The following is a 16,670-nucleotide window of genomic DNA, read 5'->3' as shown; positions in this document are numbered from 1 at the left end:
ACTTACAGTTTCCTATATATTCCCCCTGGACAATCCTGTACTGTGTAATGTTATAAAGTCTGTACAGCAATTTACACATTTTAAAACTTTTCCAGTGGCATCTTGCTGAATAAAATGGGCGCCAAACTCCTCCTCCTCCTTTCCTATAAGTGTGCTTTTCTTTTTTTCTTCGTTATACTCATGCCCAGTATGCATCATGATGTCACAACGTAGTGCGTTCGTCATTCTGCAGGCGCTGTGCTCGACTATTCACCAGTCAATAGCAGACGTGCAGGGGAACGTTTTCAGTGTAGTATGAAATCTTCCTGCTATGTACTTTGCTTCTTTGCATATATGGAGTGATAAGTCACATGTCTACAGAGCGCATGCGCAAAACACAGATCAAGCATGAACAAGATTATTTGCGAGTCCATACTATACACCAGCACCCACTTACTAAGGAGGAATGATAATGTCATGCTTGCAGCATAGGAGGAATTTCGCAGCTATTTTATTCAGCAAGATGCTGCTGGAAAAGTGTAAATTGCTGTATAGACTTTCTAGCGTAACACGGTGCAGGAGGATTATATAGAAAACTAAGTATGTTATTAGTGTAGACTGTCCCTTAAATGCACAGAATAATGCTGACTTTTCTTCATATGATGAGAATAACAATGCTTTTGTCCCCTTTGTTTACAGGCTACATATCTGCTTAAATCCTATATTTCTTCTGTTAAGTGTGATCAGTCCACGGGTCATCATTACTTGTGGGATATTAACTGCTCCCCTACAGGAAGTGCAAGAGGATTCACCCAGCAGAGTTGCTATATAGCTCCTCCCCTCTACGTCACCTCCAGTCATTCTCTTGCACCCAACGACTAGATAGGATGTGTGAGAGGACTATGGTGATATATTTAGTTTTTATATCTTCAATCAAAAGTTTGTTATTTTATAATAGCACCGGAGTGTGTTATTCCTTCTCTGGTAGAATTTGAAGAAGAATCTACCTGAGTTTTTCTATGATTTTAGCCGGAGTAGTTAAGATCATATTGCTGTTTCTCGGCCATCTGAGGAGAGGTAAACTTCAGATCAGGGGACAGCAGGCAGATTAATCTGCAAAGAGGTATGTAGCAGCTTATTATTTTCTGACATGGAATTGATGAGAAAATCCTGCCATACCGTTATAATGTAAACTCAGCCTTAAATGCAGTAGATGTAGCTGATATCAGGCTGTCATGTATGTATATTTTACACTTCAGTTTTCTGGGAAATGGTACTTCTCTGGCTTTTAAACTGTATACATAGACTTAACCTATTTTGCAGGGACTTGCAATAGGTTTTAAATGACAATTAATTATTGAGGTAAAATGTTTTTTTGCTGGCATGTAAAAACGTTTTTTTCTCTGAGGTACTGGGTGAAAAAATGTTTTGGGCACTTTTTTTCCACTTGGCAATAGTTTTGATTTAAATTAGAGCAGTTCACTGATCCCTCTCACTGTTATGTGTGTGGGGGAGGGGCCATTTTGGTGCTTTCACTATGCATCAGAAAAACTCAGTCAGAGGTTCATTTTCTTCCTGCATGTTCCGGTTCATCTCTACAGAGTTCAGGGATCTCAAGAGTCTTTTTTGAGGGAAGTAATCATACAGCAGAGCTGTGCTGATTGTATTGACTGTGATATAAAAAACGTTTATTTGTGTATTTTTTTCTGCTGCCTGGGTTAGTTATCATTTGCTGAGGGGAACAATCCTTTGCTAAAACTGTATATTCTGACAAAGATTGATGCTATAACTTAATTATTTTATCTGTTATAATATTTTTCTGTGCTTCTTAAAGGCACAGTTCGTTTTCATATTATTTGTAAATTACTTTGAAAAGTATTTCCAAGTTGCTGTTTATTTGCTAGTGTGTTAAACATGTCTGATTCAGAGGAATATCTCTGTGCTATATGTGTTAATGCCAAAGTGGAGCCCAATAGAAATTTATGTACTAAATGTATTGATGCTACTTTAAAAAATAGTCAATCTGTACAAATTGAACATATTTCACCAAACAACGAGGGGAGAGTTATGCCGACTAACTCGCCTCACGTGTCAGTACCTGCATCTCCCGCTCAGGAGGTGCGTGATATTGTAGCGCCGAGTGCATCTGGGCGGCCATTACAAATCACATTACAAGATATGGCTACTGTTATGACTGAAGTTTTGGCTAAACTACCAGAACTAAGAGGTAAACGTGATCACTCTGGGATGAGAACAGAGTGCGCTGATAATGCAAGGGCCATGTCTGATACTGCGTCACAGTTTGCAGAACATGAAGACGGAGAGCTTCATTCTGTGGGTGACGGTTCTGATCCAAATAAACTGGACTCAGACATTTCAAATTTTAAATTTAAGCTTGAGAACCTCCGTGTGTTACTAGGGGAGGTATTAGCGGCTCTGAATGATTGTAACACAGTTGCAATCCCAGAAAAACATAATTTATGCTTACCTGATAAATTCCTTTCTTCTGTTGTGTGATCAGTCCACGGGTCATCATTACTTCTGGGATATAACTCCTCCCCAACAGGAAATGCAAGAGGATTCACCCAGCAGAGCTGCATATAGCTCCTCCCCTCTACGTCAGTCCCAGTCATTCGACCAAGAATCAACGAGAAAGGAGTAACCAAGGGTGAAGTGGTGACTGGAGTATAATTTAAAAGATATTTACCTGCCTTAAAACAGGGCGGGCCGTGGACTGATCACACAACAGAAGAAAGGAATTTATCAGGTAAGCATAAATTATGTTTTCTTCTGTTATGTGTGATCAGTCCACGGGTCATCATTACTTCTGGGATACCAATACCAAAGCAAAAGTACACGGATGACGGGAGGGATAGGCAGGCTCATTATACAGAAGGAACCACTGCCTGAAGAACCTTTCTCCCAAAAATAGCCTCCGATGAAGCAAAAGTGTCAAATTTGTAAAATTTGGAAAAAGTATGAAGCGAAGACCAAGTTGCAGCCTTGCAAATCTGTTCAACAGAGGCCTCATTCTTGAAGGCCCAAGTGGAAGCCACAGCTCTAGTGGAGTGAGCTGTAATTCTTTCAGGAGGCTGCTGACCAGCAGTCTCATAGGCTAAACGTATTATGCTACGAAGCCAAAAAGAGAGAGAGGTAGCAGAAGCTTTTTGACCTCTCCTCTGTCCAGAATAAACGACAAACAGGGAAGAAGTTTGGCGAAAATCTTTAGTTGCCTGCAAGTAGAACTTGAGGGCACGAACTACATCCAGATTGTGTAGAAGACGTTCCTTCTTTGAAGAAGGATTTGGACACAAGGATGGAACAACAATCTCTTGATTGATATTCCTGTTAGTGACCACCTTAGGTAAGAACCCAGGTTTAGTACGCAGAACTACCTTGTCTGAGTGAAAAATCAGATAAGGAGAATCACAATGTAAGGCTGATAACTCAGAGACTCTTCGAGCCGAGGAAATAGCCATTAAAAACAGAACTTTCCAAGATAACAATTTTATATCAATGGAATGAAGGGGTTCAAATGGAACACCCTGTAAAACGTTAAGAACTAAGTTTAAACTCCATGGCGGAGCAACAGCTTTAAACACAGGCTTGATCCTAGCTAAAGCCTGACAAAAAGCCTGGACGTCTGGATTTTCTGACAGACGCCTGTGTAACAAGATGGACAGAGCTGAAATCTGTCCCTTTAATGAACTAGCTGATAAACCCTTTTCTAACCCTTCTTGTAGAAAAGACAATATCCTAGAGATCCTAACCTTACTCCAGGAGTAATGTTTGGATTCGCACCAGTATAGGTATTTACGCCATATTTTATGGTAAATCTTTCTGGTAACAGGCTTCCTAGCCTGTATCAGGGTATCAATAACCGACTCAGAAAAACCACGGTTTGATAAAATCAAACGTTCAATTTCCAAGCAGTCAGCTTCAGAGAAGTTAGATTTTGATGTTTGAATGGACCCTGTATCAGAAGGTCCTGTCTTAGAGGTAGAGACCAAGGCGGACAGGATGACATGTCCACTAGATCTGCATACCAAGTCCTGCGTGGCCATGCAGGCGCTATTAGAATCACTGATGCTCTCTCCTGCTTGATTTTGGCAATCAATCGAGGAAGCAGCGGAAAGGGTGGAAACACATAAGCCATCCCGAAGTCCCAAGGTGCTGTCAAAGCATCTATCAGAACCGCTCCCGGATCCCTGGATCTGGACCCGTAGCGAGGAAGTTTGGCGTTCTGGCGAGACGCCATGAGATCTATCTCTGGTTTGCCCCAACGTTGAAGTATTTGGGCAAAGATCTCCGGATGAAGTTCCCACTCCCCCGGATGAAAAGTCTGACGACTCAAGAAATCCGCCTCCCAGTTCTCCACTCCCGGGATGTGGATTGCTGACAGGTGGCAAGAGTGAGACTCTGCCCAGCGAATTATCTTTGATACTTCCACCATTGCTAGGGAGCTTCTTGTCCCTCCCTGATGGTTGATGTAAGCTACAGTCGTGATGTTGTCCGACTGAAACCTGATGAACCCCCGAGTTGTTAATTGGGGCCAAGCTAGAAGGGCGTTGAGAACTGCCCTCAATTCCAGAATGTTTATTGGAAGGAGACTCTCCTCCTGATTCCATAGTCCCTGAGCCTTCAGAGAATTCCAGACAGCGCCCCAACCTAGTAGGCTGGCGTCTGTTGTTACAATTGTCCAGTCTGGCCTGCTGAATGGCATCCCCCTGGACAGGTGTGGCCGATGAAGCCACCATAGAAGAGAATTTCTGGTCTCTTGATTCAGATTCAGAGTAGGGGACAAATCTGAGTAATCCCCATTCCACTGACTTAGCATGCATAATTGCAGAGGTCTGAGGTGTAGGCGTGCAAAAGGTACTATGTCCATTGCCGCTACCATTAAGCCGATCACCTCCATGCATTGAGCTACTGACGGGTGTTGAATGGAATGAAGGACACGGCATGCATTTTGAAGCTTTGTTAACCTGTCCTCTGTCAGGTAAATCTTCATTTCTACAGAATCTACAAGAGTCCCCAAGAATGGAACTCTTGTGAGAGGAAAAAGAGAACTCTTCTTTTCGTTCACTTTCCATCCATGCGACCTTAGAAATGCCAGAACTAACTCTGTATGAGACTTGGCAGTTTGAAAGCTTGAAGCTTGTATTAGAATGTCGTCTAGGTATGGAGCTACCGAAATCCCTCGCGGTCTTAGTACCGCCAGAAGGGCACCCAGAACCTTTGTGAAGATTCTTGGAGCCGTAGCCAATCCGAATGGAAGAGCTACAAACTGGTAGTGCCTGTCTAAGAAGGCAAACCTTAGATACCGGTGATGATCTTTGTGGATCGGTATGTGAAGGTAAGCATCCTTTAAATCCACTGTGGTCATGTACTGACCCTCTTGGATCATGGGTAAGATTGTCCGAATAGTTTCCATTTTGAACGATGGAACTCTTAGGAATTTGTTTAGAATCTTTAAATCTAAGATTGGCCTGAAAGTTCCCTCTTTTTTGGGAACCACAAACAGGTTTGAGTAGAACCCTTGTCCTTGTTCCGACCGCGGAACCGGATGGATCACTCCCATTATTAACAGATCTTGTACGCAGCGTAGAAACGCTTCTTTCTTTATCTGGTTTGTTGACAACCTTGACAGATGAAATCTCCCTCTTGGGGGAGATAATTTGAAGTCTAGAAGGTATCCCTGAGATATGATCTCTAGTGCCCAGGGATCCTGAACATCTCTTGCCCAGGCCTGGGCGAAGAGAGAGAGTCTGCCCCCCACTAGATCCGGTCCCGGATCGGGGGCTCTCGGTTCATGCTGTCTTTGGGGCAGCAGCAGGTTTCCTGGCCTGCTTGCTCTTGTTCCAGGACTGGTTAGGCTTCCAGCCTTGCCTGTAACGAGCAACAGCTCCTTCCTGTTTTGGTGCAGTGGAGGTTGATGCTGCTCCTGTTTTGAAGTTCCGAAAGGGACGAAAATTAGACTGTCTAGCCTTAGCTTTGGCTTTGTCTTGAGGTAGGGCGTGGCCCTTACCTCCCGTAATGTCAGCGATAATCTCTTTCAAACCGGGCCCAAATAAAGACTGCCCCTTGAAAGGTATATTAAGTAATTTGGACTTAGAAGTAACATCAGCTGACCAGGATTTTAGCCACAGCGCCCTACGTGCCTGTATGGCGAATCCTGAGTTCTTAGCCGTAAGTTTGGTTAAATGTACTACGGCCTCCGAAATGAAGGAATTAGCTAGTTTAAGGACTCTAAGCCTGTCCGTAATGTCGTCTAGCGTAGATGAACTAAGGTTCTCTTCAAGCGACTCAATCCAAAATGCTGCCGCAGCCGTAATCGGCGCGATACATGCAAGGGGTTGTAATATAAAACCTTGTTGAACAAACATTTTCTTAAGGTAACCCTCTAATTTTTTATCCATTGGATCTGAGAAAGCACAGCTATCCTCCACCGGGATAGTGGTACGCTTAGCTAAAGTAGAAACTGCTCCCTCCACCTTGGGGACCGTTTGCCATAAGTCCCGAGTGGTGGCGTCTATTGGAAACATCTTTCTAAATATTGGAGGGGGTGAGAACGGCACACCGGGTCTATCCCACTCCTTAGTAACAATTTCAGTTAGTCTCTTAGGTATAGGAAAAACGTCAGTACTCGCCGGGTACCGCAAAGTATTTATCCAACCTACACAGTTTCTCTGGTATTGCAACGGTGTTACAATCGTTGAGAGCTGCTAAGACCTCCCCTAGTAATACACGGAGGTTCTCCAATTTAAATTTAAAATTTGAAATATCTGAGTCCAATCTGTTTGGATCAGAACCGTCACCCACAGAATGAAGCTCTCCGTCCTCATGCTCTGCGAGCTGTGACGCAGTATCAGACATGGCCCTAGCATTGTCAGCGCACTCTGTTCTCACCCCAGAGTGATCACGCTTGCCTCTTAGTTCTGGTAATTTAGACAAAACTTCAGTCATAACAGTAGCCATATCTTGTAATGTTATCTGTAATGGCCGCCCAGATGTACTAGGCGCCAAAATATCACGCACCTCCCGGGCGGGAGATGCAGGTACTGCCGCGTGAGGCGAGTTAGTCGGCATAACTCTCCCCTCGCTGTTTGGTGAAATTTGTTCACATTGTACAGATTGACTTTTATTTAAAGTAGCATCAATACAGTTAGTACATAAATTTCTATTGGGCTCCACCTTGGCATTGGAACAAATGACACAGATATCTTCCTCTGAGTCAGACATGTTTAACACACTGGCAAAAAACTTACAACTTGGTTATAATCTTTTTTAGCAAAAAACGTACTGTGCCTCAAAGAGGTACTAACGATTAAATGACAGTTGAAATAATGAACTGAAAAAAACAGTTATAGCATCAAACTTTAAAACAACAAAACTTTTAGCAAAGGTTTGTTCCCATTAGAAAATAACAATAATTAAATTTGACATAAAAAATACAAAGCAACGTTTTTATTCACAGTCACTATAAGAATTCTCACAGCTCTGCTGAGAGAATTTACCTCCCTTCAAAGAAGTTTGAAGACCCCTGAGATCTATCAGAGATGAACCGGATCATGCAGGAAATATAAAAGTAACTGACTGGTATTTTTTGATGCGTAGCAAAGAGCGCCAAAAACGGCCCCTCCCTCTCCCACACAGCAGTGAGGAGAAACGAAACTGTCACAATTAAAGCAAAAAAACTGCCAAGTGGAAAATAATGCCCAAATATTTATTCACACAGTACCTCAGCAATGTAAACGATTCTACATTCCAGCAAAAACGTTTAACATGATAAATAGTTATTAAAAAGGATTAGTGACCTTTAACAGAGTAGTTCCGGTGAAATACCATCCCCAGAATACTGAAGTGTATACATACATGTCATTTTAACGGTATGGCAGGATTTTCTCATCAATTCCATTCAGAAAATAAAAACTGCTACATACCTCAATGCAGATTCATCTGCCCGCTGTCCCCTGATCTGAAGCCTTTACCTCCCTCAGATGGCCGAGAACAGCAATATGATCTTAACTACTCCGGTTAAAATCATAGTAAAAAACTCTGACAGATTCTTCCTCAAACTCTGCCAGAGAAGTAATAACACGCTCCGGTGCTATTTTAAAATAACAAACTTTTGATTGAAGTCATAAAAACTAAGTATAATCACCATAGTCCTCTCACACATCCTATCTAGTCGTTGGGTGCAAGAGAATGACTGGGACTGACGTAGAGGGGAGGAGCTATATGCAGCTCTGCTGGGTGAATCCTCTTGCATTTCCTGTTGGGGAGGAGTTATATCCCAGAAGTAATGATGACCCGTGGACTGATCACACATAACAGAAGAAAAATGTGTAGGTTGGATAAATATTTTGCGGTACCGACGAGTACTGACGTTTTTCCTATACCTAAGAGACTTACTGACATTGTTACTAAGGAGTGGGATAGACCCGGTGTGCCTTTCTCACCCCCTCCTATATTCAGAAAAATGTTTCCAATAGACGCCGCCACACGGGACTTATGGCAAATGGTCCCTAAGGTGGAGGGAGCAGTTTCTACTTTAGCTAAGCGTACCACTATCCCAGTGGAGGATAGCTGTGCTTTTTCAGATCCAATGGATAAAAAATTAGAGGGTTACCTTAAGAAAATGTTTGTTCAACAAGGGTTTATATTGCAACCTCTTGCATGTATTGCGCCTGTCACGGCTGCAGCAGCATTTTGGTTTGAGTCTCTGGAAGAGACACTTCAATCATCCACACTAGATGACATCACACACAAACTTAAATTCCTTAAGTTAGCTAATTCATTTATTTCAGATGCCGTAGTACATTTAACTAAACTTGCGGCTAAAAATTCAGGATTCGCCATTCAGGCACGCAGAGCTCTGTGGCTAAAATCCTGGTCAGCTGATGTTACGTCTAAATCTAAATTGCTTAATATTCCTTTCAAAGGGCAGACCTTATTCGGGCCCGGCTTGAAAGAGATTATTGATGACATTACAGGAGGTAAAGGTCATGCCCTGCCTCAGGACAAGGCCAAAGCCAAGGCTAGACAGTCCAATTTTCGTTCCTTTCGTAATTTCAAAGCAGGAGCAGCATCAACTTCCTCTGCACCAAAACAGGAAGGAGCTGTTGCTCGCTACAGACAAGGCTGGAAACCTAACCAGTCCTGGAACAGGGGCAAACAGGCCAGAAAACCTGCTGCTGCCCCTAAGACAGCATGAATTGAGGGCCCCCGATCCGGGACCGGATCTAGTGGGGGGCAGACTTTCCCTCTTCGCCCAGGCTTGGGCAAGAGATGTTCAGGATCCCTGGGCGTTAGAGATCATATCTCAGGGATACCTTCTGGACTTCAAATCCTCTCCCCCAAGAGGGAGATTTCATCTGTCAAGGTTGTCAACAAACCTAACAAAGAAGGAAGCGTTTCTACGCTGCGTACAAGATCTTTTATTAATGGGAGTGATCCATCCAGTTCCGCGGTTGGAACAAGGACAAGGGTTTTACTCAAATCTGTTTGTAGTTCCCAAAAAAGAGGGAACCTTCAGGCCAATCTTGGATTTAAAGATCCTAAACAAATTCCTAAGAGTTCCATCGTTCAAGATGGAAACTATTCGAACAATTTTGCCCATGATCCAAGAGGGTCAGTACTTGACCACAGTGGATTTAAAGGATGCTTACCTTCACATACCGATTCACAGAAGTCATTACCGGTATCTAAGGTTTGCCTTTTTAGACAGGCATTACCAGTTTGTAGCTCTTCCATTCGGACTGGCTACGGCTCCAAGAATCTTCACAAAGGTTCTGGGCACTCTTCTGGCGGTACTAAGACCGCGAGGAATTTCAGTAGCTCCGTACTTAGACGACATACTGATACAAGCTTCAAGCTTTCAAACTGCCAAATCTCATACAGAGATAGTACTGGCATTTCTAAGGTCGCATGGATGGAAAGTGAACGAAGAGAAAAGTTCTCTCTTTCCACTCACAAGAGTTCCCTTCCTGGGGACTCTGATAGATTCTGTAGAAATGAAGATTTACCTGACAGAGGACAGGTTAACAAAACTTCAAAGTGCATGCCGTGTCCTTCATTCCATTCAAGAGACCAGAAATTCTCTTCTATGGTGGCTTTATCGGCCACATCTGTCCAGGGGAATGCCATTCAGCAGGCCAGACTGGTCAATTGTAACAAAAGACGCCAGCCTACTAGGTTGGGGCGCTGTCTGGAATTCTCTGAAGGCTCAGGGACTATGGAATCAGGAGGAGAGTCTTCTTCCAATAAACATTCTGGAATTGAGAGCAGTCCTCAATGCTCTTCTGGCTTGGCCCCAGTTAGCATCTCGGGGGTTCATCAGGTTCCAGTCGGACAACATCACGACTGTAGCTTATATCAACCATCAGGGAGGGACAAGAAGCTCCCTAGCAATGATGGAAGTATCGAAGATAATTCGCTGGGCAGAGTCTCACTCTTGCCACCTGTCTGCAATCCACATCCCGGGAGTGGAGAACTGGGAGGCGGATTTCTTAAGTCGTCAGACTTTTCATCCGGGGGATAGATCTCATGGCGTCTCGACAGAACGCCAAGCTTCCGTGCTACGGGTCCAGATCCAGGGATCCGGGAGCGGTCCTGATAGATGCCTTGACAGCACCATGGACCTTCAGGATGGCTCATGTGTTTCCACCTTTCCCGATGCTTCCTCGATTGATTGCCAGAATCAAACAGGAGAAAGCATCAGTGATTCTAATAGCGCCTGCATGGCCACGCAGGACTTGGTATACAGATCTGGTGGACATGTCATTCTGTCCACCTTGGTCGTTACCTCTGAAACAGGACCTTCTGATTCAGGGTCCTTTCAAACATCAAAATCTAACTTCTCTGAAGCTGACTGCTTGGAAATTGAACGCTTGATCTTATCAAAGCGTGGTTTTTCTGAGTCAGTTATTGATACCTTAATACAGGCTAGGAAGCCTGTTACCAGAAAGATTTACCATAAAATATGGCGTAAATACCTATATTGGTGCGAATCCAAAGGTTACTCTTGGAGTAAGGTTAGGATTCCTAGGATATTGTCTTTTCTACAAGAAGGTTTAGAAAAGGGGTTATCCGCTAGTTCCTTAAAGGGACAGATCTCAGCTCTGTCCATTCTGTTACACAAGCGTCTGTCAGAAGTTCCAGACGTTCAGGCTTTTTGTCAGGCTTTGGCCAGGATTAAACCTGTGTTTAAAGCTGTGGCTCCACCATGGAGTTTAAACCTTGTTCTTAACGTTTTACAGGGTGTTCCGTTTGAACCCCTTCATTCCATTGATATAAAGTTGTTATCTTGGAAAGTTCTATTTTTAATGGCTATTTCCTCGGCTCGAAGAGTCTCTGAGTTATCAGCCTTACATTGTGATTCTCCTTATTTGATTTTTCACTCGGATAAGGTAGTTCTGCGTACTAAGCCTGGGTTCTTACCTAAGGTAGTCACTAACAGGAATATCAATCAGGAGATTGTTGTTCCATCCTTGTGCCCAAATCCTTCTTCGAGGAAGGAACGTCTTTTGCACAATCTGGATGTAGTTCGTGCCCTTAAATTTTATTTACAGGCAACTAAAGATTTTCGACAAACGTCTTCCCTGTTTGTCGTTTACTCTGGTCAGAGGAGAGGTCAAAAAGCTTCTGCTACCTCTCTCTCTTTTTGGCTTCGTAGCATAATTCGTTTAGCTTATGAGACTGCTGGACAGCAGCCTCCTGAAAGAATTCCAGCTCATTCCACTAGAGCTGTGGCTTCCACTTGGGCCTTTAAGAATGAGGCCTCTGTTGAACAGATTTGCAAGGCTGCAACTTGGTCTTCGCTTCATACTTTTTCCAAATTTTACAAATTTGACACTTTTGCTTCCTCGGAGGCTATTTTTGGGAGAAAGGTTCTTCAGGCAGTGGTTCCTTCTGTATAAAGAGCCTGCCTATCCCTCCCGTCATCCGTGTACTTTTGCTTTGGTATTGGTATCCCACAAGTAATGATGACCCGTGGACTGATCATACTTAACAGAAGAAAACATAATTTATGCTTACCTGATAAATTCCTTTCTTCTGTAGTGTGATCAGTCCACGGCCCGCCCTGTTTTTTAAGGCAGGTAAATATTTTTTAAATTATACTCCAGTCACCACTACACCCTTGGCTTCTCCTTTCTCGTTGGTCCTTGGTCGAATGACTGGAGGTGACGTAGAGGGGAGGAGCTATATAGCAACTCTGCTGGGTGAATCCTCTTGCACTTCCTGTAGGGGAGCAGTTAATATCCCACAAGTAATGATGACCCGTGGACTGATCACACTACAGAAGAAAGGAATTTATCAGGTAAGCATAAATTATGTTTCTTTACATCCCTTGTGAGATGGAGCTAAACACCCCTCAAACACACACAAGTTCCCAAATATTGTCCTTTTCTCTTTCAGATGTAGATGTCAAGCTGCATAAAAGGAAGGAATGAATGTCTGTTACCTTCTCAGCACACTGATGCTCCAACTCATTGACCTTTGCAAGTAGGGCCTCTCTGTCTTCTTGTAGTTTCCCCACTTTTTCTTCTGATTTAGCCTTTATAGACACAATTACACCTGTGTAACAGTTAATACAGAATTAGTGCAAATACTGGAAAAGTAAAAAAAATAAACATACTTTATTTTAATTTACTGATGCAAACAATGGAGAGACGATCCAAGCAACATCCGTATCTCGCAATGCTGAACCGGAAGTGAACCCGGCTGGTAAAGGTTATCAAACTGTCTCCAAAGGAACGGAGTGCCGTAGCAAAACCAAGCCACTAGTGCAAGTAAGCGTGAAGAACAGGGAGGCAGGCACTGCAGACCGGCATCGATTAAAAAATAACTTTTAATAGACTATGTCTATGAATAAGCGCCGCTAGGGGGCGCGAAATGCGTCAGACATCTGTGTCTGTTTGTCCTCTTATCAATTTTTTATTAAAAGTTATTTTTTAATCGATGCCTGTCTGCAGTGCCTGCCTCCCTGTTCTTCACGTTTATTTTAATTTAAAAGGGACAGTAAAGTCAAAATTAAACTTTCATGATGCAGATAGAGCATATTAGGTATATTTTGTTAAAAAGCATAACTAGGTAAGCTCAGGAAGAGCAATGTACTACTGGGAGCTAGCTGGTGACTAGTAGCTGCACATAGGTTTCTTGTCGTTGCTCACCTGACATGTTCACCTTTCAGTAATGCAGTGCTGCTCCTTTAACAAATGTCACCAAGAAAATGAAGTAAATTTGATAACAGAAGTTGGATAATTTTTTAAAATTGTATGTTCTTTCCTAATCTCAGCACCTCAAAATAAAAATTTACTTTGAAAATTGCTTCTTCACATGAGAAATCACAAGTAAATGTTTATTTTCCGCCCCACTTGAACGGCCTTTGAGTAAACGTTTAATGCTACTAAATGTAACATTTATTAAACTTCAAAGGAGCAATGCTTTGTCTAGGTAGAATTAGAATATATTATAAGTCTTTGATTTTGCTTGCAATACACAGAACCTCTTCCTTTTCTGGCTTCATCAGTACAAATCTATTTTACCTCCCTAGTATAATCATCTTGTAGACGTGTAGTATAGTTATCTTGTAGACGTGTAGTATATTCATCTTGTAGACGTGTAGTATAGTCATCTTGTAGACGTGTAGTATAGTTATCTTGTAGACGTGTAGTATAGTCATCTTGTAGACGTGTAGTATAGTCATCTTGTAGACGTGTAGTATAGTCATCTTGTAGACGTGTAGTATAGTCATCTTGTAGACGTGTAGTATATTCATCTTGTAGACGTGTAGTATAGTTATCTTGTAGACGTGTAGTATATTCATCTTGTAGACGTGTAGTATATTCATCTTGTAGACGTGTAGTATAGTTATCTTGTAGACGTGTAGTATATTCATCTTGTAGACGTGTAGTATAGTTATCTTGTAGACGTGTAGTATATTCATCTTGTAGACGTGTAGTATAGTCATCTTGTAGACGTGTAGTATATTCATCTTATAGACGTGTAGTATAGTCATCTTGTAGACGTGTAGGGCAGCAACGCATCTATTTTATCTCCCAAGTATATTCATCTTGTAGACGTGTAGGGCAGCATTGCCATTGTGAGCTGTACAGGCCTGGTTTAACCATGGAAAAACTATGCAATGTTTTACAAACAGCTAAATCTTGATGGTCTATCCAGCCGTAAAAGGATATAGAGCATTTGATCTTCAACAACTAATTTACTTCTATTATAAATTTGTTATCTTGTGTTGAAAAGCAGGGACGTATGCTTTGGAGTCAGCCCATATTTGGAGCACTATTTGGCAGCAGTTTTGCAAGAATGTTATCAATTTGCAAGAGCACTATATGGCAGCACTATTTCCTGCCATTTAGTGCTCCAGATGCATACCTAGGTATCTCTTCAACAAAGAATATCATGGGAACAAAGTAAATTTGATAATAGAAGTAAATTGGAAACTTTTTTTAAACTGTATGTTCTGTCTGAATCCCAAAAGACATTGTTTGGTTTCATATCCCATTAATAATAATAATATTCACCATTTATAATTCTGACTACTCTCCAGAGTCGAAGAAGAATTAGCAATCCCACCGCACTAAACTCTTCATGCCGAGCGATAAAGACAACATCGATTACAAATGAGATGATGACAATAACCGCATCAAACACCTCAAACTTGTGGTGGAAAAATTCTAGTCGGAATGCGTAGAGTTTCACTAAAATTTCCAATATAAAGAAGGCCAGGACAGAAACACTCATGTAGTGAAATACCTAAGAAAGAAAAAAAATGTAAGCGCTTCTGTTTTCTGCAGAAATCTTTCACAATGTGGCACAATAAACCCAATCATTTCGAAACATTGCAAACACTTAAAGGGACATTAAACACTTTGAGATGACAATATAAAATTATAAATCGTATATATAAGAAATAGAAACTATGCAATATACTTTCATCAATTATTTTGTCCCCTTTTCCTGTAATTCCATTCTCAAATTGTGAGCATTTCAGTTCCTGTTAGAAATGGAAGTGCAGAACACTGTTATATTCCACACAACCATTGGCTGCACACTCTTAGTAACTGTCCCTAATTGGCCACAGCAGTTACAACATAGCAGACACTAAAACTTTACACTTATTTTGTCACTATTTAAACAACTAATGAAACCTTACCAAATACATCTAAATGTTATTCTCAGACTAATCTTCTCTTTGAATGCTTCATTCTATCTATGAAGCATTCATTTATTAAGTGTTTAATGTCCCTTTAAGATATAACAAGTATAAAGGAGAAATAATTATGTAGACTAAATGATAAATGGTTCCTTCATAAAAAAACTGAATAAATGAGTGAGCACAGCAACTACTTTACCTTTAGAATGTGAGCTCACAAGTCCACCTGTTCTATCGATCATTTTATGTTAAGATGGTTTACAGTGACTCAAGGGCAGGTACCTCTACCCTTACGATTTATGTTATTGTACCCCATAACTGTATACATGCGATTTATGTTATTGTCTTGTTTATTGTACCCCATAACTGTATACGTGCGATTTATGTTATTGTCTTGTTTATTGTACCCCATAACTGTATACATACGATTTATGTTATTGTCTTGTTTATTGTACCCCATAACTGTATACGTACGATTTATGTTATTGTCTTGTTTATTGTACCCCATAACTGTATACGTGCGATTTATGTTATTGTCTTGTTTATGTACCCCATAACTGATACGTACGATTTATGTTATTGCCTTGTTTATTGTACCCCATAACTGTATACGTGCGATTTATGTTATTGTCTTGTTTATTGTACCCCATAACTGTATACGTACGATTTATGTTATTGTCTTGTTTATTGTACCCCATAACTGTACACATGCGATTTATGTTATTGTCTTGTTTATTGTACCCCATAACTGATACGTACGATTTATGTTATTGTCTTGTTTATTGTACCCCATAACTGTATACGTGCGATTTATGTTATTGTCTTGTTTATTGTACCCCATAACTGTATACGTGCGATTTATGTTATTGTCTTGTTTATTGTACCCCATAACTGTATACATGCGATTTATGTTATTGTCTTGTTTATTGTACCCCATAACTGTATACGTGCGATTTATGTTATTGTACCCCATAACTGTATACGTACGATTTATGTTATTGTATTGTTTATGTACCCCATAACTGATACGTACGATTTATGTTATTGTCTTGTTCATTGTACCCCATAACTGTATACATGCGATTTATGTTATTGTCTTGTTTATTGTACCCCATAACTGTATACGTGCGATTTATGTTATTGTCTTGTTTATGTACCCCATAACTGTATACGTATGATTTATGTTATTGTACTGTTTATGTACCCCATAACTGATACGTACGATTTATGTTATTGTCTTGTTTATTGTACCCCATAACTGTATACGTGCGATTTATGTTATTGTCTTGTTTATTGTACCCCATAACTGTATACGTACGATTTATGTTATTGTCTTGTTTATTGTACCCCATAACTGTATACATACGATTTATGTTATTGTCTTGTTTATTGTACCCCATAACTGTATACGTACGATTTATGTTATTGTACCCCATAACTGTATACATGCGATTTATGTTATTGTCTTGTTTATTGTACCCCATAACTGTATACGTGCGATTTATGTTATTGT

General features: G+C 41.1%; 1 protein-coding gene across 3 annotated transcripts in view; it reads right to left on the bottom strand.

Moving 5' to 3' along the window:
- HVCN1 (hydrogen voltage gated channel 1) overlaps nucleotides 1–16,670 on the bottom strand; it is a 188,302-nt gene that overhangs the window by 21,944 nt on the left and 149,688 nt on the right. For all 3 annotated transcript variants that reach the window (XM_053701723.1, XM_053701721.1, XM_053701722.1), the window contains 2 exons: nucleotides 14,526–14,757; nucleotides 12,446–12,558 (listed from right to left, as the gene is read on the bottom strand). In XM_053701723.1, the coding sequence (XP_053557698.1) occupies nucleotides 12,446–12,558; nucleotides 14,526–14,757 (345 nt within the window). The remainder of the gene's footprint in view (nucleotides 1–12,445; nucleotides 12,559–14,525; nucleotides 14,758–16,670) is intronic.

The sequence above is a fragment of the Bombina bombina genome, chromosome 2 (assembly GCF_027579735.1).
Source record: "Bombina bombina isolate aBomBom1 chromosome 2, aBomBom1.pri, whole genome shotgun sequence".
In the NCBI taxonomy this organism is placed as follows: domain Eukaryota; kingdom Metazoa; phylum Chordata; class Amphibia; order Anura; family Bombinatoridae; genus Bombina; species Bombina bombina.
This window is presented reverse-complemented; position numbering and strand designations above follow the sequence as displayed.